This window comes from Medicago sativa, chromosome 7, assembly GCF_051527215.1.
Source record: "Medicago sativa cultivar Bolivia chromosome 7, Bolivia_mono, whole genome shotgun sequence".
NCBI classification, from domain to species: Eukaryota; Viridiplantae; Streptophyta; class Magnoliopsida; order Fabales; family Fabaceae; genus Medicago; species Medicago sativa.
In genome coordinates this window covers 65,870,314-65,891,323 of record NC_140755.1, presented here as the reverse complement: position 1 = coordinate 65,891,323, position 21,010 = coordinate 65,870,314, and the positions used below count along the sequence as shown (strand labels likewise).

At 32.1% G+C, this 21,010-nt stretch overlaps 1 protein-coding gene and 1 pseudogene across 1 annotated transcript; one reads left to right on the top strand and one right to left on the bottom strand.

Annotated features, from left to right (window-relative positions):
* Nucleotides 1–2,489: 2,489 nt before the first annotated feature.
* Nucleotides 2,490–6,345, top strand: LOC146907776 (uncharacterized). Its single transcript, XM_085731131.1, has 2 exons — nt 2,490–3,323; nt 5,726–6,345. The coding sequence occupies exons 1-2, from the start codon at nt 2,854–2,856 to the stop codon at nt 5,961–5,963; spliced, it is 708 nt and encodes a 235-aa protein (XP_085587257.1). The 5' UTR covers nt 2,490–2,853; the 3' UTR covers nt 5,964–6,345.
* Nucleotides 6,346–9,678: 3,333 nt separating this feature from the next.
* Nucleotides 9,679–12,861, bottom strand: LOC146907775 (uncharacterized; annotated as a pseudogene).
* Between the last annotated feature and the right edge of the window lie 8,149 nt (nt 12,862–21,010).

Below are 21,010 nucleotides of genomic sequence, written 5' to 3'. Positions count from 1 at the left end.
ATAATAGAAATTTATACGAGTGGCTTTTAATTTTCAAAATAACATTTTAGTGGTTTTTAATTTTCAAAATAAAACTTCATCGTCAAGACCATAAATTTTTTCATGTTTAAGATAGACTTAAATGTTCTAGCAACCTCTTATAACATATGATCTGCACTTACGAAATAATTCTTTTAGTTAAATATTTAGATGGTTAGACTCATAATATTAAATGTGGAGAAATGGAAAACACGTGATTTGAATCCAAACATTTGCATATTTACATTTTTACGACTATCAACTGTGTTGTACTTACATGACCGAACAATATTTTTATTTATCATTTGATTATTAACCATTATCATAAAAAAATTCTCTTATTTATCATTAGATTATTAACTATCATCTTAAAATAATATTTTTGAGGGGGATTTTTTTATCGTAAAATAATTGTTGCCTGTTACATGAAGTGTTTAAATGTTTTATTGTAAAAATTAAAAGCCACTTAACTAATATTATTATTTCTTTTCATTTTTTTAAAAACATTTTTTCTTTTCATTAAAACGAAAAAAATAAAACGTTATTTAGTTTGAAATAGAATGAGTTTCTCTTTGTCCCGTAAGTGTAGCTCAGTTGGTAGCTACCAGGGATATTATGTGCAGGGGCCGGGGTTCGAACCCCGGATTCCCCACTTCTCCATACATAATGTGTGTGAATCTAGCCACTAGGCTACCAGACCAAAAAAAAGAATGAGTTTCTCTTTTTGGGTTGATTTGCCATAGATTCTCTTCACTAGGAGCAATTATGTTTGAGGTGTGATGGATGGAGGAACATTTGTTTAGTCACAACCATAAATAATTTTATTTGAGTACACTCACACAATTGGGAAAAATGGTAAAAGAAGAAACACTTAAATAATATGTTATTTTAAATGATTAAATGATAAGTACTTTTTTTTGTTTGAAACAACAAATTTTATTTAACAACCAAATCTCTGCTCAAGACGAACAAAGACCGGTGATTCAAGAATACAACAAGTGTGAATCTAGCCACTAGGCTACCAGACCAAAAAAAAAAAAGAATGAGTTTCTCTTTTTGGGTTGATTTGCCATAGATTCTCTTCACTAGGAGCAATTATGTTTGAGGTGTGATGGATGGAGGAACATTTGTTTAGTCACAACCACAAATAATTTTATTTGAGTACACTCACACAATTGGGAAAAATGGTAAAAGAAGAAACACTTAAATAATATGTTATTTTAAATGATTAAATGATAAGTACTTTTTTTTGTTTGAAACAACAAATTTTATTTAACAACCAAATCTCTGCTCAAGACGAACAAAGACCTGTGATTCAAGAATACAACAAAGACCTGTGATTCAAGAATACAACAAAAGACGTCGTATATAGGCGGAACACCTGAAAATAAACACCAAATAAAACATCACCACCTATAACAGACTCCTTCACTAAAGCGAGCACTGAAAAAACGATATTCAAACCACCCTTCACCACTACTCATCCCCGGATAATCCACGTCTAAAAGAAACACATCGTCCTTATCACCAAAGTTGAGCCATTATTCTAAAGATCAAGCAGCTTCCACCACCTCTCAACCTCCGGTCCACCGAAAGAACACCAAAAAAGCCCAAAACCAAACTTGAACCAAAAACTGACTCCCGATCTCGAATCAAAAGCAATCTTGTATCCCCAGATAAGTACTTTTATACGTGTGTGCCAAAATGCATTTTATTTATAGTTGTGTCTATATAAGTATTTTTCGTGATGGATGTCTCTTTCAAAATGAATTTAAATATTAGTTTATCACAGAGTTTAGTCAATTTTGCTAGACTCAATCATGTGGATGAATTATGATAAGTAATTTGAAATAATTAATAATAGATTATACTCGCAGCAATTAAGCAAGATGTATATATGAAAATGAGTTATGACTTATATTAGAAAAAGTGAAAAATAACCTTTTAATTTTATTTTCACCTTTCTCTAAAAAAAAAAAATTATTTTCACCTAACGAGCCAACGTGTCTGCCTCGTTAACACCCCATTGTGTTAGTGTTATAATGACACATTTGAAATCTTAATCGTATTTGTCAAAAAAGATAAGTTATACATATCAATCCAGCGAGGTTCTTTGTCGTCCCTAAATAAATCCGTAGAATTTATATGACTTTTTCACGTGTCGCGGTTCAAATTAGTCACTCTCTCCATCCCAAAGTATAAGAGATGTTGATTATTTCACAAAAATCAATAAAATGTACAAATAAAATAGACAATACTAATACTCTTCATTAGATTATATTATCAAAGTATTAACTATATTTCTTAATAATAAAGTATTAACATATTTATGATTATCATAAGATAAAGTAGAAGATATTAAATTACTATGATGAGGGAATATTAAATAATTTATATCCTAATTTTTTTTTCCTTTTCCCTTGATACCTCACTCCTTTATCAATGCAATGTCATCTCAAGAGAGTTTTTCTGTGTGCTCTCACAGCACGTTTCTGTTCTTGTTGGCAGTGTCATTGTCTCTGCCTTCTTCCACAACAACACTTCACTCTTTCTTTCTCTATTCTCTTCAACCCCACCATAGTAACAAAATCATTCAACCTGTTCCAAAACTTGAATCTTTTGGAACTTTGCTTTAATGGGTTTGAAATATATATTCACCTAATCCAGTTTTTTCTAACTGCTTCATTAGTTTTTTTTATAAAAAAAACATTTTTTTTATGTTTATAAATATGTGTTTATGTTTTCTCGTATTACACAAAGTTTGAGACATTTCATGTTCTGTTTCAGTTTCTGAGAAAACCCTGTTTTTTTTTTTTTTTTTGTTTCTGAAAAAAAATGTCAAATTTACAAATGGCCCATGTTGATTTAGAGCAAGAAAATCATCTTCATCGCCATCATCATCATCATGGAAGTGATGTGAGTGGTGAAGGAAGTGTATGTTTCTCTGATGCAGACGATGGTGGTTCAAACTATTCTCATTTCTATTCAACAAATGGTGGTTCAAGCTATGATGATTACACTTTTGCTTGTGTTTCTGATCCTGAACTTGGTTGTGTTCATGATTCTGGAAGAGTTTCTTCTGTTACTGATTGTTCTGTTGATGTTGAAATTAGAATTGAGAGGGTTCCTGAGAATAAGGTGCATTTGGCTAAAGTGGAGAAAGATTGTAGGATTTGTCATATGGGTTTGGAAAGTGAAAGCCATGAATCTGGTCCTCCAATTGAATTGGGCTGTTCTTGTAAAGAGGATTTAGCTGCTGCTCATAAGAATTGTGCTGAGGCTTGGTTCAAGATTAAGGGAAATAGGTCAGTTGAATTGAAACCCTTGTTTTTCTCTTAGTTTTGATTGTTAAATTTAGTTTTTTTTGATAAATTTTGAAGCTTTTAGATAAACTTTAGACACCCTTTTGTTGATTAATGGCATTGATTGAGAAATTTCTCAATTTTGTGAGATTATCTAGATGATGATAGAAGGACTCACAATTATTTGTGGTTTTATGTTTACTTGGGAAATCAATTATTATCTATGAGGCGTAGACACCGACACTAACACGTAGGTATCGCAATAATTCGTAATAATTTGAGAATGTGGTAGTGATTGAACGTAACCATATGAGTCAGTGTCGTGTTTGTGTCGGATACGACTTAGATCTGAAATGTCGGTGCGATATAGATTATTAGAGTGTGAAATTGATTGAAGTTCTGTAATTGGTGATATGGATTGTTTAATTGATGATGAGTGTAAAGATGTATAAGATGATGAAAAAAAGTATTTGGAAGCATAATTTAGAATGTTAAGAGAACAAAATTGCAAGGAAGCAAGCTCAATTATTTCTTCAATAAAGGGGAAAGACATAGAAGATTAAATAATTTAAAGAAGGTGATGGAAAAATAAAGGCTTAAAGCATCAGTCAGTCTCACTGATTTGCTGACATGTCATAGTGCAGTGGGATTCTTTGTTGCTTTCTTCCTTTTCTGAAATTTAGGAATCTCTATATTACTCTTCTTTCTAAATTGTTTTTTTTTTTATTTTTTTATCTCTTTTAAAGTTGAGATTTGACCCCTTCTGACTGCTATTCATGTATATAAATATCTTGGTGGATGATAGTTGCTTGCTGATGTGCCACATAGAATATTTTAATCCATATAATAAATCACTGGTTCCAAATAATCTATTAATTTAAGATATATGATGACAACTCCATAGCACCAACCCTTATGATCAAAGGCATGTGCGACACGACACCGGCACATATGATTGCAGTCAATTATTATCGGTGTCGACATGTTAGTTTTGTGTCAGGTGTTTGTATTTCATAGATGACAACGTTTATATTGCATATTTGTTGTGATTTGTAAGTACTACAAGCTACTGAGTACTGAATTGACAGTACAATTGTCCAGATTCTTGTTGCTGTTCTTTGAGGTAAAATATATCTATACTTTATGTACTGGTTCTGCAGTGTCACTTGCAGAAATTCATAACATCTATGACTTTTACACAGTGGCACAGTGCTTTTCCTTAATTTTAATTTCAATCCTTAAAGTCTGAAATTGAATACAAACAAGTAGTTTTCTGTGCTTTGTTAATACTTGAATGGACATAGTTTATTATTGATTGACTGGTAAACTGTCCTTGCTTCTTTGTCAATTCAAAAGCAGCATTTTGTTGGGCCCTTTTGTTGAGGAAGGATCTGTGGTTAGAATAGAATTTGAACAACAAATCCATCCAAGTGCATTATTTCATTGCTAAATTATAAACTTTTAATGGAACAGAATTTGAATCTTATCAGTTTTGGAATCTTCTTTATTGTATGTTGTGATTGGTACCTTCATTGGTGGCAAATAATTCATGATATCTTCTTTTCCTTTGTTTTGGAATATTGAAACCACTGAATGGTTTGCACAAAAACAGTTGTGAATTTGTAATAGGAAGCTATAATATTAGTTTTTTTTTTATATATTGAGTCTATCTCATCTTTACAAAACCAGCTTTGAAGGTGAGAGGTTTCAATCTTTATAAATTATTTTCAAGCTTTATCTCTTTTCAATGTGAGACTTGAGTTTTTTCCAATATACCTCATCACACCTAGCACGACTGGGCTTGGTGCGTGGATAATACAGTGGGTGGCCTGAATCAATAAGTTCCAACTCCATATTAGATTCTTTAATATCATGCTTAACGCATCCTAGAACTTTATCTATTTTTGATATAGAGCTTTGGTTTTACTAATATATAGACTTGTATATAGAGTTTCAAATTAGGCTAATGGATGGTCAAATCTATCTGTCATGACAGCTTAGTATAAACCGTTATGTTAACGTATGGTTCAGATTGACATTATTGAATTTAAATCAACTCTTTTCTCAATAGTTTGAGAGTAATTGCTCCACTGTTCAACACTAATGATGTGTGTGCAGATGACTCAAAGGGTTATGTTATACGATGTTTCAACTTTTGAGTTCGTTCGTTGTAATGATATGACTTTAGTTCTTAGTTTGCTTGTTTGTAACATCCATATTTTTTAGTTCGTTCGTCATTATGATATGACCTTAGCTCTTAGTTTGCTTGCGTGTCTGTAACATCCACATTTGGTTCACTGATCATATTGCCCTTAATGTATGATGATGATGATTATATATGAAGTGGTTTTGGGGGAGGAACATAGAAATTTTCTAATTATCTTCTGTGTTTAAATTTTTTATAGGACCTGTGAAATTTGTCATTCGGTTGCACGGAACGTTTACAGTCCAACTGAGGATTTAACAGAGCATGTGAGCGAGAATAACAACGCGACCGCATCATCCACACTCTCAACAGCCGTTCCTACAGCAGAAACTCAAAGATTTTGGCATGGCCATCGCTTCTTGAATTTTCTGCTAGCTTGTATGGTTTTTGCGTTTGTCATATCATGGCTTTTCCATTTTAATGTGCCATCATCTTAGGTTCATTCATGATTTAATGCACATTTGAAGTTATCAAGGAGCAAACAAGCCAAAGAGGCAGAAAGGGAAAAAAGAAGAAGAGAGATGTGAAAAAAGAATGAAGTTTCCAAGGAAATAGGTTTTCAAGGAATGAATCCTTCTACAATTTGAGGCCTTATTGAGGCATTATTGAATCTTTCTTGAATTTCTGTTGTGCATTTGTCCTAAATTATTTAGCTTCACAAAATGTCTTCCAGAATCAATGTAATTTCATGACAAGTACTAGAATGGTTATTCAAAATGTATATTATATATCATATTATATATTGTGACTCAATCAGTGTTTTTAGGTGCATGGTGATTTTCCATGCTAGTTTATTTGAAAAGTGATATTATTGAACAATGCTTTCTTTCTTTGTGTGTGGTTGTTGCAATTTCTTTTGGTGGTTGACTATGCTAATGGCAATGGGTTATAAGCTACTATTAACATAGATATAAATAAACAATTGATTTTTTTGTGAATAAACATATGTAGTAAGTACCCTTTTCTCTCAATTCTAACTAAAAGTCACATCATTAGACATAAATAAATACCCTAATAAATTAATATTGAGGAACCGTTCATATCATAGGGTGATGCCAAGTCAAGGTTCTGCAGGAGAAATTACTAGCTCCACCTATAGTTGTTGAGTGTGAAAACAAATCTATGGCTTGAGCATTAGATGTAGCTCTTTTGGCCCCCCTATTTGTTCTTGAGTGTTGCTCTTTTAACATCCATTGTTTCTTAGAAATACATGAAAATGACCAAAAACACTTTGGCGGTAGTTAACTACCACTGGTTTCAAAGCTGAAAATCGGTTGTAGTTAACTACTGCTGGGTGTTTTGGTCATTTCTATGTGTTTCGAAGAAACTATGGATGTCAAAACAACAATTTTCTTTGTTCTTTGTCTGAAAATAACCTTCGAGAATTATCTCTTGAAGCCTTTAAAAATACAAAACCATCGTTTGGTAGTTGTCTCTCTAACGATATACGCATTTGTGGAGGCCAAAAGAACAACCATCTATCTGACCAGTTTTACATTGAGCTTCTTGCTTTTCCACAGCTTAGAGCAACTAGTTGGTCACCTTTGTGACAAATAAAACACAAGCAAATCAATGTTTGAGAATTGAGAATCTTATGTTTCAACATCAATGCAGATTTTGTCTTGGACCAAAAGACTGTATTTATTAATCTTATAAGAGTATTGGTGTTCTCATTTTTATTATCTCTTCTATCACTTTCACATTTTCCCTCTCTTCTGATTTACACTTGTTTTTTTTATTGTATCAATCATTTGGCCTACTATTTTCTTTTTAATATTTGTGTATCTCTTTTACATGGCAATAAGTGATGTGAGAGAATCTTTGTCCTTTTATTGAGTTACATGGATGAACCTGTAAAATTATGTAGAAAATTTTACAATGCATTCTATCATTCAGACGCACACACATCTTAGTATGATTTTACTCCTACTTTATTATTTTATTTAAAATATTTTAATAAATATTTATATAATGAGATATAATTAGTTGTGTAAAATGTTTAGGTTTAAATATTGGAGAGATAAAAAATCAAATATTGATCAATTAAAACGCAACAAAAACTAAAAGCAAAGATCAAAAGCAAAAAAAAAAAAAAAAATTAAACCAACCAAAACAAAAAGTTGTATAATTGTTAAGGATAAAAATATATTTAAACCCTGTAAAAAAAACATATTTAAACTAACTTATTATATTGTCGGTGCACATTCCTTAAATTCTTATATAAAATTTAAAACCAATGTAATGTTTTGATCTTGGCTTTTTACTTTAGCATATATTTATTAAAGGGAATTGTAATGATAGATTGGTACTTGGTAGTCATAGTCTTTGTCAAACATGTTGTCGATTTTATGTGATATGTGATATGAAGTATAAATAATTTCTTGTACAATTTGATAAATATCATCATGTCTTTAGCAAATGTGCGTCACAAAATATACATGCTGTTCCCTCAGAAAGAAAAATATATACATGATGTTAACTTTGTTTTGAGATTATAATATAAAGTAGGGAAATTCTTAAAGATGTGCAATATCTATTCATCATTAAACGTGTATAAAGTCGTGAGTCAGGTTTAAATGTTTTCATCTTTTTGTTTAGAGCCTGACATTTAACCAACTGAGTCTTTTTTTATATTTATAAAATGATGTTTGTAGCATTTCATTCATACTCAAGTGTGTAATACATGTACATCAATGAAAATATTCGAGTTACTTATGGACGTGGCTACCGGTGGTAAACCATGAATGATCTTATTTGCTTGTCTTTGCCTAAACACAATATGAGAGTTTTTAAAATATAAATCAAAACAACGCTTACAATCAGACAACACACCAAACTCAATAGTATTTTTTTTTGCCTTTATGGAAATAGTCGGTTCAAGTTGTAATTCATGTACCGAGTTAATAATAGCATGAAAGAGCCCCAAAACTTCCCCTACATCCATGGTGAGACCTACATTATCCCTTTATGAAAACGCATTGTCATCGGCATGGCAAATTAAAAGCAACACTTCAGAGTGTTCGTGTAAATTTATGCACGTTCACGAAATTTTGTCACAACTCACATATTTACGGAGCCAAAAAGCTACTAATACTAAAGAATCCCTATTGAGATAAGCCATAAAAAATTATGATATAATGGATTGGAGCTAAGAAAATTCTCTTAAAAAGGGATCATAGTTAAGGGGCTTTGTAAGTAGAAGTTAAGGATTTGAAGCTTCTTTAACGGCTCTAGTCAACATTTGTATGGTGGAGACTTGTTAACTTGTAAGTAAGATCACATGCTATAAGTAGGGAGAAATAATTGGAGTCTAAAGTCTTTGCTTTCATGGACCACATGGGTGCAAATAGACCCTAATTTCATGACCTTACATAAGGGTAGGCCAAGGAACTATGAAGGATGAATCATCTATTATGGAAACTAGTATTTAGACCCGTGCGATGCACGGGAAGTTAGATATGACATTGATTAATAAATAAAGTAATAGTAAATGAAACAATAATAGTTGTAAGTGAGCATGAATTAACGTGTCCAAAATAAAACCAATAAAAATTTGAAGTAATTTAGAATTCTCGTTATCACATTGGACAGACAAATAAAAATAACCAAATGCAACTACTAATATAAGTTTGTCTTGAGTAATAATATACAAATTTGTGGATAATAAAGTCGTATCAATTCTCCACAATTGAATCGGTAAAACTCAGTTTAGTGTCCGACTTTTGCTGATTCCAAATTAAAAATTCATCATAAAGATGATGATCAACCTGGCATGAAATAAAATAAATTTGTATGATTATACACGATTATTTTAAATGGCATAAGGTATAAAGAGAAATACAAATTACATCACCATATAAAAAAGTATTAGAAAAATGCATAACATATTGTTAATTTGTGAAACAAATTTAGTTGATAAGTTTTGACTTTTTTGTCAACAACAAAATTCTAAATATTATTTCTTACACACGCGTGTGCGCCCCCCCCCCCCCCCCCCCCCCCACACACACACACACACACACATACATATATACATATATATAGTTCGAAAGAAAGGCATTATTAAATAAAAGTGCTTTGAAAAACATAGTTAGATGCACACAACAATAAACAAATAGAAAATATATACAAATATGTATATGTGTAAATTACCTATCTTAAATTCTGAAAGACTTCTTTGTAGACAACATTATTAGTTTTGTTGGAGACACGTCCTTCATCATCGCAAATCAGCATCTTCAGCCCAGCACCTGAAGTAACGCGTGAAATAGCAACATATAATTGTCCGTGTGAAAATATGAGTTTTGGAAGATATATTCCAACATTTTTAAGAGATTGTCCTTGGCTCTTATTGATAGTCATTGCAAATGAGACCATAATAGGAAACTGTTTAAGTTGAAACGTGAAAGAAAGTTTTGTATCAGATGGAGATGGAGACAAAGTCAATCTTGGGATATATACCTTTTGTCCAATACTGTTTCCTGGTATTATCTTTGCCTCAAGTACGAAATTACCCATTTGTGTAATTATAAGACGCGTACCATTGCATAATCCTAACGGTTGATCAATATTTCTCAATAACATAATTGGAACTCCAACCTTGAGATTTAACTCATGGTTTGGCAAACATGAAGATTTGACGGTGTTAAAAAATTCTGGAGTGCGAGTCTGATCAGGACCATTAATATTTTCATCCTGTGTAGACGAACTATCAGAACTTAAGTATGTTCTTTTCTCACCAGGAGTCATCGATAAAATGTAATTGTTCAGTGAATCGACAATATCATTGGTAGGTTCTAAAATTGCCCTATCTTGAAAAAATGAAATATCACTCATATTCTCCAAAAGTGATGGATATGTGCTATTAACAATTGAAGAAATTGGGTCACCTGAGTTCTTGATCAACATGTCATCTGGTATTTCAATTTCAGCTTCCCTATCATTGTTTTTTTTTTAGAGGGCTTCCCCATCATTGTTGTCTCCAATATTTCCATCTCCAACATTTAAAATCCAGTCAGAGAACTCTTTGAGTTCATTGACATCAGAACATGAAGATCCAGTTTGAAGCCTCATGTTTTTGGTCAATTTTAAGACTCGACAATGTTTCCAAAGGCGCGATGAATTGATGTTAGCATCAACAACATCATGTCTTGGTGCTCTTGGAATGACCGGAAGAATTTTCCTGAAATCACCGCCCAAGACGATCACTTTTCCTCCAAAAGGAATATCCGCACTTCTAGGATTAGAGACACGAAGTATATCCCTAAAAGTCTTATCAACTGCTTCAAAGCAATGCCTATGAAGCATCAGAGCTTCATCCCAAATAATAAGTTTTGACTCAACGATTAGTTGCACTAAAGGATCCTCTGGCTTGATAGGACAAGTTGAATTCTCGAATATTTGTATGGGTATGCCAAATCTAGAATGTGCTGTCTTGCCACCTGGAATAAGTAATGCTGCTATCCCACTTGATGCTATCGTCAAAACAATTTCTCCTCTCAATCTAATTTCTGCAGATATCACTTTCCAAATGAAGGTTTTACCGGTTCCGCCATACCCATCAATGAAGAAAAAACCACCGCTGTTCGCATCCACAGAACTCATGATTGTGTCGTATATGCTCCTTTGTTCTTCAGTCATTGTGGAAGTTAATTTTTTGTGCTCCAAAATTAGATCACAATGATTATAATTAAGCTTGTGAGAAATAGGTTGATTGTAAGATTCAAGATTCAAAGGCATGTTCACTTGAGGCATGGTTTCAAATTTTTTTAGACTTTTGTTCCTTCTCCGCAACAATTTTTCTATCTCCACCAAAGTTAAATTTTTCAATTCATATTCAGTCAAAACCAAATATGTTATATAGAGTGAAAACATAAGTTAAATATGATAATAGTAAAATTCAATATTATATATAATGAAGCAAAAGAAATAATGAGAATTGAATATACCTGGAATTTTCAGGTGCCTTCGTTGCCTATATAAAACGTCATCACTTAAATACCTCTAGGTATTTATCCAAACATAATTTGTACTTGGAATTTCATTTGACAGCAATAAAGTTGTAAATAAGATCCTTAGAAAACTATCTGTGCCCCACTGAGTTGCTTCTTTAATTACATCAACATGATCTTTGTCATCATTTATAAGCCCCTTGCATAGCAAGCATCCTTAAATGTTTTCAGGACAACATTGTTAACGGTCATTATATCTTCAAAAGAAGTAGTACATTTACAATAATTCAACAAAGTCCTCAAGTAATATAATTGACCACTACCAGGATGAACAAAATATATTCTTCCTATTTTAAATCCTCTTTTTCTTGGGTTCCAATGTTTTTTCTTTTCAATCCATACAAATTTGGAAGGAAATTCATTATATGTAAGTTCTCTTGCCATAGGATATTTTTTATTGGCATCCATCCATGCCAAAAATTTGGAATTTTTTGAGTTTCCTTTATCTAGAACATTATCAATTCTCTCATGATCATAAAAGGTAACATAATGTTCATTTTCCAATTGGAAAGGCAATCTTTCAACTGATGGTTCTCTGTAACTAATGTGAAAAGCAAATAATATCCATGATGCCTCACACGATGACAAATATCTGCAATCATAATATAACTTGATTTCGTCAACCAACCCATTATGTTCTTGATCAGGAGATCCTTTATAAAATGAAGCTGTTATACGGTCATGTCCTTTGTTGATATACTTGAACAGGTATTTTATGGAACGGGATTGGTTACACCACTCAACATTTATGTGAGCATTGTATTTCATCAAAAGATGTTTATTATATGGGACAACGAATCCATTATGAACGAAAGCATTACCTTTAAACCCTGCCATCATCCCTCCTTCTATACACAGGATATCCATCTGCATCGACTGTGGTTTTATCGCAAAAAAATTTCGGAAAAAATTTCGTGAACTTCCCATTATCATCAATACATGGAGAATTCTTGTTTTGTATTCCGCAAGGACCATGGATCATAAAACTGGAAACAATTTTAAATAGCTCAGGTTCAACTTGTTCATCAGGTAGTTCAGCAGATATTATCTTGTCAATGCCATCAGGATTTGGATGTTTAAATTGAGGATGTAGGAAAATTAAGATGTGTGCATGAGGCAATCCACGTTTCTGAAACTCAATTGTGTATATCACTGTAAAATCGAAATAGAACACATCAATAATGTTTTCCATTCAATAATTTAAAAATACAAACATGTGCTAAAAAATAAGAGAACGGAAAATGCACTATAAAGTATAAAGAATATAATAGGTCTATGATTTAAAGAATATAGTTAACAGAAACAAAAAAACATATGGGATAAGTGTTTATATTGCCAAAGAAATAGAGAAAATAGCACTACCAAAAAAATAGAGAAAATAGAAAACAAATAAACTATGATGTCCATCAAACAAAAAACAAAATAAGATCATGAAAGAAAAAAAAAACAAAAAAACAAACTAAGATTATGGAAGAAAAAAAAACGTACTTAGTGGTGTATGGCACAAATTTAACAAAAGTTTGTTCAATTGCTTAAATATATATTATTAAATAATTATGTGAAAGAAAAACAAAATAAAATTATGAAAGAAATAAAAAAAAACAAACAAACTAAGATTATGGAGAAAAAAAAAACGTATTTAGTAGTTTATGGCACAAATTTAGCAAAAGTTTGTTCAATTAAAATGACAATATTAACCTCAAATTTTGGCTCCAAAAAGTTGTCTAAGAGACTTAAGACCTTTTATAAATAAGATTTTCACGCGAGGGAGAGTAATGAAAATCTCAATCATTAAACCTTTTCTCTATTTGTTGTCTAACGATTGGTCTTCTAGATTTTCTTGTTTAACCTTTTTAATGGGTTTGGTATTTACGTATTTCCTTAAACCCCATTTTATAAGGATACTACCCGTTATTGCAAAAGATCATCTCACGAAAATTTCACGAACGCATTTTTATTCAATATTTACCCTAAACTACGGCCAAGAACAAGGACGGCCCCATGTTTACTACTATGTAGGCCAAGGCCCTCATTACTTTTCAAAGAGAATATTGTTTCTTTCCAATCAAATACTCGAACAAGTTGCAAACCGAATTAAACGGGGACACTCGTTTAGCTAGTTTACCTCGCAAAGGAAGAGCAAAGCTTAAAAAACTATCCACTTCGTCACTCAGCTAATTTGAAGATACAAATTGAGCCAAGTAAAAATAGCCTTCCGAATTTTCTTAGCTTTATCACAAGTGAAAAAAATGATTATGAGATTTAATTTCCGCAAAGCAAAAAACACAAAACAAGGTTCAAGTAATTGTTTGGATTTAATTTTGAGAGAGACAAAAATAATTGTTTTCTATTGATTTAACCCACTTGGGTTGGTCTGGTGGTATTGGCTTGGGTCTTGGGAGTGTGCTCCTCCGCAAGGTCTCAGGTTCGATTCTCTCCGGTGCCAATTCAGGTGGGCTATTTAGCTTCTTCAAAAAATATGAGAGTTTCCATGTGCATCATTTTCCATTCCAAACAAAGCTGAAAAGGACAAGTTATTTAAAGAATCAGAAAGCCACTCGGGTGACACCACTTGGCCTTGCATCCACTAGAGCTTCCTTCATCAAATGAGATAAGCATACACATAAGCACTTGCAAAACTTGTATGTTAATAGATGAAATAAGTACAAGTGCTAAACCCAAAAATTGATGTCAAGTACATGCAGTACTTCACCCCCACATAGGAGTATACAACCAAGCTCATAAAAACAGAACTTTACCCCACATAGTATACAACCAAACTCACAAAAACCTACTAGACTATCTAAGTATTCAATCTAATAGTAATGTGAACCATTCATAAAAAAGACATGAAGGTCCCATTTTTTTCTCCAAAAACTAACTCCATGATAAACATTTAATAGCATCTAAAGTGTCTCTAACCGATCGAAGTTGTTTTGGAACTAAAAATCTGGTCGTTAGTAGCCCTTAACTTAAAATTAACCACACCCAGTTGCGGATCTGGAGTTTTTTTTTTGGTGTCAAATATTTGTGGAATATATATTAAACAGTTTCAAGAAATTAGTAAAATTATCAACAAGTGTAGTGGTTCATTTGCTTGAATACAACATGGAGGATGTCTACACCCGCTAGGAGATATAAAGATTGTCTATCCATTATGCCAACCATAAGTCCATAACCCTTTCTCCATTACTATAAAAGCTTAATAAGTTTTTTTTTTTTTTTTTTTTGTGGTGGTTGTGGTGGTCGGGTTTCGAACCCCGGACCTTGCATATTTTATGCATTGTCCATACCGACTAAGCTAAGCTCACAATGACAGCTTAATAAGTTGTTTATCCAAGATCATTGTTCCATCATTTATGAACTAATTAAGCTCAAATATTATGTTCAGTTTACATGTAAACCACTTTTTTTACAGCTAAACAGCTATTACACCATTCGGCATAACCAAATTTATATTGTTTTCTCTTATTATTTTTTAATCAACATATATAGATCATGTCTTTGTGTTGGTTGTGAGAATGTGAAGCACTATGAACTTTCTACTAAAAGATTGTGATGTCAGTATAAATACTTCGTCTAACATGCACAAGCAAAATAATATTGCACCATCCACAAATGTCTTTTCCACCATTTGATCAAAAAAGTCACGTTATATTTCATTTAATTTAATGCTGAGATTTATTAATCTATTGATGGAAATTAGTTTGTGCATAATGCAATACTTGTTTCACTTATGCATCATAGAATTTGCCCAATTCAAATATCGAACCACCATAAATCATATGAGACACTTCTCCGTTGTAGAAACCTCTACGAACAATTTGAGCATTGGTACTTGAAAATTGTACTCACTCAAGTTTACCACTTAATGGCATTGTCACTGACAAAGTCCTTAACTCCTAAAGTAATACTTCCATGCTTCTTCATATTTAAGGTCTGATGCATCTGACTGATCCTCAATTGAGACACATGTTCTAGTAGGTTATGACATTTTTCATATTCATTAAACATGGCATGTCACAACCATAAACAAATTAGTACCCGAGTACAACAGTATTTGGTCCTATATAGGGCTGGCAATGAACCGAACCAACTCGACAATAGTTCGGAACTCGATTCGACAATTATCTCGTTGAACTTGGTTCATGAACCAAATGAGCTGAACTTGAGTTGAAAATTAAGTTCGTTAAATAAATGAGCTGAACTTTAGCTGTATATAGTTCGACTCGGTTGGTTCATGAGCTGACTCGATAATCGATAATATAAATATTTTTTCGATAATGTCTATATTAGTTTAGTAAAAATTAATAAAGTACAAGATTAAATATTCAAAGATGAAACAGGTAATTTATTACAAGCTTTCTCTAATATTTATGTACTTGTTTTTAGAGAAATTATTTCTAATTTAATTAACAATTAAGCGATAGTTATAATAAAAGAGAGAAATAATATCACAAAAAAAGAGAGAAAAAAAAGAAACAAATGGGGTAACATACTTTTGCAGGATTTTAACCTATGAAGCCCCGATACGGATACGGATACGGGTACGATACGATACGGGTACGCGAATACGTCAAAAATTTCAAATTTAGGATACGATACGGCTTGGATACGTTTACAATTTATATATATATATATATATATATATATATATATATTAGACATAAACGCACAAAAAATAAATAGCGCGAAATCTTAAAACTAATTACACCAAGTCAAAATACAATGGACCATTCACCAACTAAGATATCCTTTAAACCAAAACATACCATATAAACAACCTGCACTATGATGATACCAAGGTGGTATGAAGATAGTCACCCTTTTCAAGTAATGGCCAATATAATGATCCCAATTTACAAAAATTAATACTTGTGATCAAAATACAAATAAAAATTTTAAATAAAAATTAAATTAAATCATTCGGATACTTCTGGGATACTTATCCAGGAGTATCCTTAACGTATCCTTAAGGTATCCAATATATTTTTAAATAAAAATTAAATTAAATCATTCGGATACTTCTGGAATACGTATCCGGGAGTATCCGCGGAGTATCGGTATCCGATACGTATCCGACACGGGTACGGCACCATTTTGAAGTATCCGGGCTTCATAGATTTTAACTAAACATATGTGTATTACAATTAGTCCCACATCGGGGAGTTTAAAAACAATAGTGAGGAGGAGTGATTATTGCACAAAAGCGCTTTTGTGCATGTATCACTTATTCTTAAAGCTTATTAGGTCATGCAACACCTAAACCTAGATTTTTCCCTCTAATTGTGCTGCATTAAATGCTAATGTGGTTAACCCTAAAAAATGTTCCCTCAAAAATCCTTGCCAATTTGAATTTCGATTTATTTTTAAAAATAAAATTTAAGAATTTGGTGGCATTAGTTAACATGTGTTGCATTTAATTCATATCATTTTCCTATGTAATCACCTACTACCTATGTCACTTCTATAGTAATATATGTGGTTACAATGAATTGTGTAGTTTCAATGAATCAAACCTCATCAAATGCATCCTTCCAAACTCTCCTTCAAATCATTGTACATCAAACTCTTATTTCCATTTCAAATCAAATTTTCTTCTCCTTTCTGCCGCTTTGTGGTCTTCCACCACCGTCAACACGGTTCTCCAGTTTAGTAATGTATAAAGAAAACCTCGTCGGATTTGTCGAAACCTACGATCCTATGCTCTTCCTTATTTTCCTGCATAATGAAGATAATGTGCAAGACTTTTCTAATTTTGACATTCATAAAGTATTCTTTGTGGTTTTTGACTCTTTTATTTTCAAATAATTTTGCTTTTTGAAAATAAAAAAAAAATTGTTCTTTTGCTTTGTAGTATCTTCTCTATCGAAGGAAATAAATATAACTTAACGATCATATAGAAGAGAGACGTTTCCCTAAAAAAAATCATATTAAAGAGAGGCAAAATATATCTGGCAATATCCGTGTTAACATTGTTAATTGAAGATGTTGATAAATATAGCGAAGTTACTACTATAACATCAAATGTGGTCTATAGAAAAGTATTTCTCAATTTATGATTAAATATGTTAATGTTAATACAATTGTATTCTACTATTTATTTAACATCTAATTTTTTCTTTTTCTTTGATATACATTATTCCTTTATATTATAGTCAAACGCATGGGTTGGCAAAATATGTCGATAAGACCTATTGGTCTTTGTCTCCATGAACTTAGATCAGTTGGTAGAAATAATACATAATATATGCAGAGGCCGGATTTCGAACTCCAGACACCCCACTTCTCAATATTTAAAATGTGTGAGCTCCAACCACTAGACTACTTGACCAAAAAAAGACCTATTGATCTTTATTCTCTGATATACACTTTTCTATGATTATATTTCATATGAGATCAAATATTACTTATTGGTCTTTATTACAATCGGTAGGACCCGTGCGGCGCACGGGTCGACAATCTAGTAGTACGCTACAGTTACAGTTGTGTTAATTATAAATGACTACAATTTTTTTTCTTTGTAGTCTTAAAACAAACATGTTCTGTTTCTGTTCTATAGTTTTATTTTAGTTCAATTTTTGTTTATTTTTTAATTTGTTTATTTTTTAAATAAAGTAAAAGGTCAAGATATGGACTTTTGACCAAAACAAAAACTTTTGAATTGTGTTACTCGAGCATCGAGTTGAACCTAACGAGCCGAACCAAGTTGTTCGTGAACTTTAAACGAGTCGAACTCGAGTTAAAAAAAAGGTTTGTATCGAACTCGAGTCGAGTTTTGAACCGAACCAATTCTTATCGAGTCGAGTCGAGCTCAGACGAGTTCGATTCGACTCGACTCATTTCCAGCCCTAGTCCTATAAAATATATACCTCACTTACAAGTTACAAGACACATGCAATTCAGTCGTTAGAGTTTTTTAAGTAGATGTTTTGTTTAGAATCCTAGTGGGTTTGAAAAAATTAAGGAAACACCGTGATTTTGTTGAAACACGAATTGTAGCCTGTCAAAATCATGGTGATTTTTTTTTTTTTTGAAAGAAAATCATGGTGATATAATGTGATTTTGTCAAACTCCGCATTAAGGATTAAATTGAGAGTGGGAACAATTTTTTGGCCAAAAGGTTATTTTTTTTAATTAATTAACTGCAATCATAAAGTAAATTTCAATTTGCTTTAGTGATAAGCAGATATGTTGAGGATTACAATGATAGCAACTCGCATTGGGCATGGAAATGTAAAGTTGTGAATTTGTGACCCTGCAAGACAGAGTACACCAAATCAACAATATTTGTACTTCATTAGCTGGAGGAGCATTAGGCCATTCACAAGACCTCATGGGATTCAATATTTTGTCACATCTATTAGGAACTTGTATTTCAAGAAGACTTCTTTCAAGAATACGAAGATTTCTTTTTAGCCCCCTCATATCTCTTTAGGTCCCCTAAAATTATCAAATTATCCTTAATAACAACTATCAGATATTTATTTAAAAAAAAATCATTTTGTACATCTTATAGATAACCACCGCATGTTCATTTTAAAAACAATTCCACTTTGTATATCCGGGAGATAACTATCCGATGTTCATTTTAAAAATTCTATTTCAAACATCCGGTTGATAACTACCGGATGTTCATTTTAAATTTTTCATTTTCTACCTCCGGTAAATAACTATCAGATTATTGCCCATTTAACCTTTTGTTTTACACATAAAAAAAAAGACACCAACCAAACTTTCTCTCTCATCTTCTCGCATCTCTCCACCAGCTCACTTCCTCCACCATTTCACACTGATTACCTAACCAAACCACCAATCTCAACCCACTCAACCCACACGAACATCGAATCATCACCGTCCAATTATCCACCATCATCAAAACCCACCAAACCTGCTAATTGATCGCAATTGAGTGAAGATTGACGTTATTTGTTCTATTGACTTTGATGAAAATGCGAAAAATTGCTAAAAAAATCACAAGGTTTAGAAATATATTCAAGTTGAGTGCAAAATATGAAATAACAGCTTAAAAACTGCAATCTGGTTTATATAATGATTATTCTGGTAGTTATCTTGCGAGGTACAAAATCGAAATTTATAAAATGAACATCCGGTTGTTATCTACCGGAGGTATAAAATGGAATTTTTTAAAATGAACATACAGTAGTTATCTACCTAATGTACAAAATAGAAATTTTAAAAATGAACATCCAATAGTTATCCACAGGATGTGTTATTGAAGACAATTTCGTAATTTTAAGGGGGCTAAAGAGATATAAGGGGGGCCTAAAAAGAAATATTCCAATAATACAAACAAAAGCGGGCCTTCCCCTAAAAAACTATATCATGCCTTGATGATGGGCCGGGTACATTATTTTCTAAAGTTACTCTTTAGGCTTTCAAAATTTCTTCCATCCATCCCAAAATTACTTATTTACGTCCAACGGCATTTAACTATTGTGCGAAAGATTTTTAAAATCGGTTAAACCAATTTTAAAAAAATGGTGGAACTGATCTAAAAAATGTCGAACAACACTTAACTACCACTCAAAAGCCGAACGGCAGTTAAGTGTCGCTAGGCCAACGCCGGTTGAAAAAAAAAGAGAAATTTGTTAAGTGTGAAAAGTAACATGTTGTTTTTCTTGCAAGGGAATGTAACACTTCAATGTCTTTCTATGCAAAAAATAAAACACTTTCATTTGAGTGGTAATTTTTATCGATGGGAAAGAAAAAACAAGAAAGAGCAAGAAACTACTCTATGATTCTTTTAAATCTCATAGCAATTAAAAGAGATGAGGAAACACCACGAGAGGACAATGGGGTCAAACATGGTACCTTAGTTAACCAATTTGCACAAACATTTTTTTCACCTAAAGAATGATTTTTTGAGCAAAAGAATGATTTAAAATTACACTCCAAGAGCAATTTTTTAGATCTATGAAATGATCAATAATATTTTGTTGTCTAAATTATGATTTGCAAACCATTTTAAACCTCAAATGTCTTTTTTTTTTGTTAAGTCGTTTTTTTTTTGATTTTTTATAGTCAGGGTTGTTTTTTTTTTACTGGGATTGTACCCAAGTTCAGAGACGACACATCTATGTTTTTTAGGCCAAATACATTCTTTAAGTATTTTTCTTTTTATTTTGTTGGATTAGTGCTAACTATTATGCCATTGGATTCTAATATCATGTTAGATTCATACTCCAAAATGTCCAAACCTGTTGTACTTCATGCATCTAGACTACATACACTTTTACTTGTCTTTCTTTGTCTGATGTGGAATTTTATAAATTTCCAATAAAAATAATAGTCTCCACAAAATTCACAATAAGGGTAAAAAAAAAATTATTAGGGCGCATGAACACAATCCTATGATTGAACCTATTAATTTATTGAAAAAATTACTCTTCTTGCTTTTCAAATTTTTCTTTTATCCAACTTGTTGGCCGTAACAAACTTTTTAGCTGCAA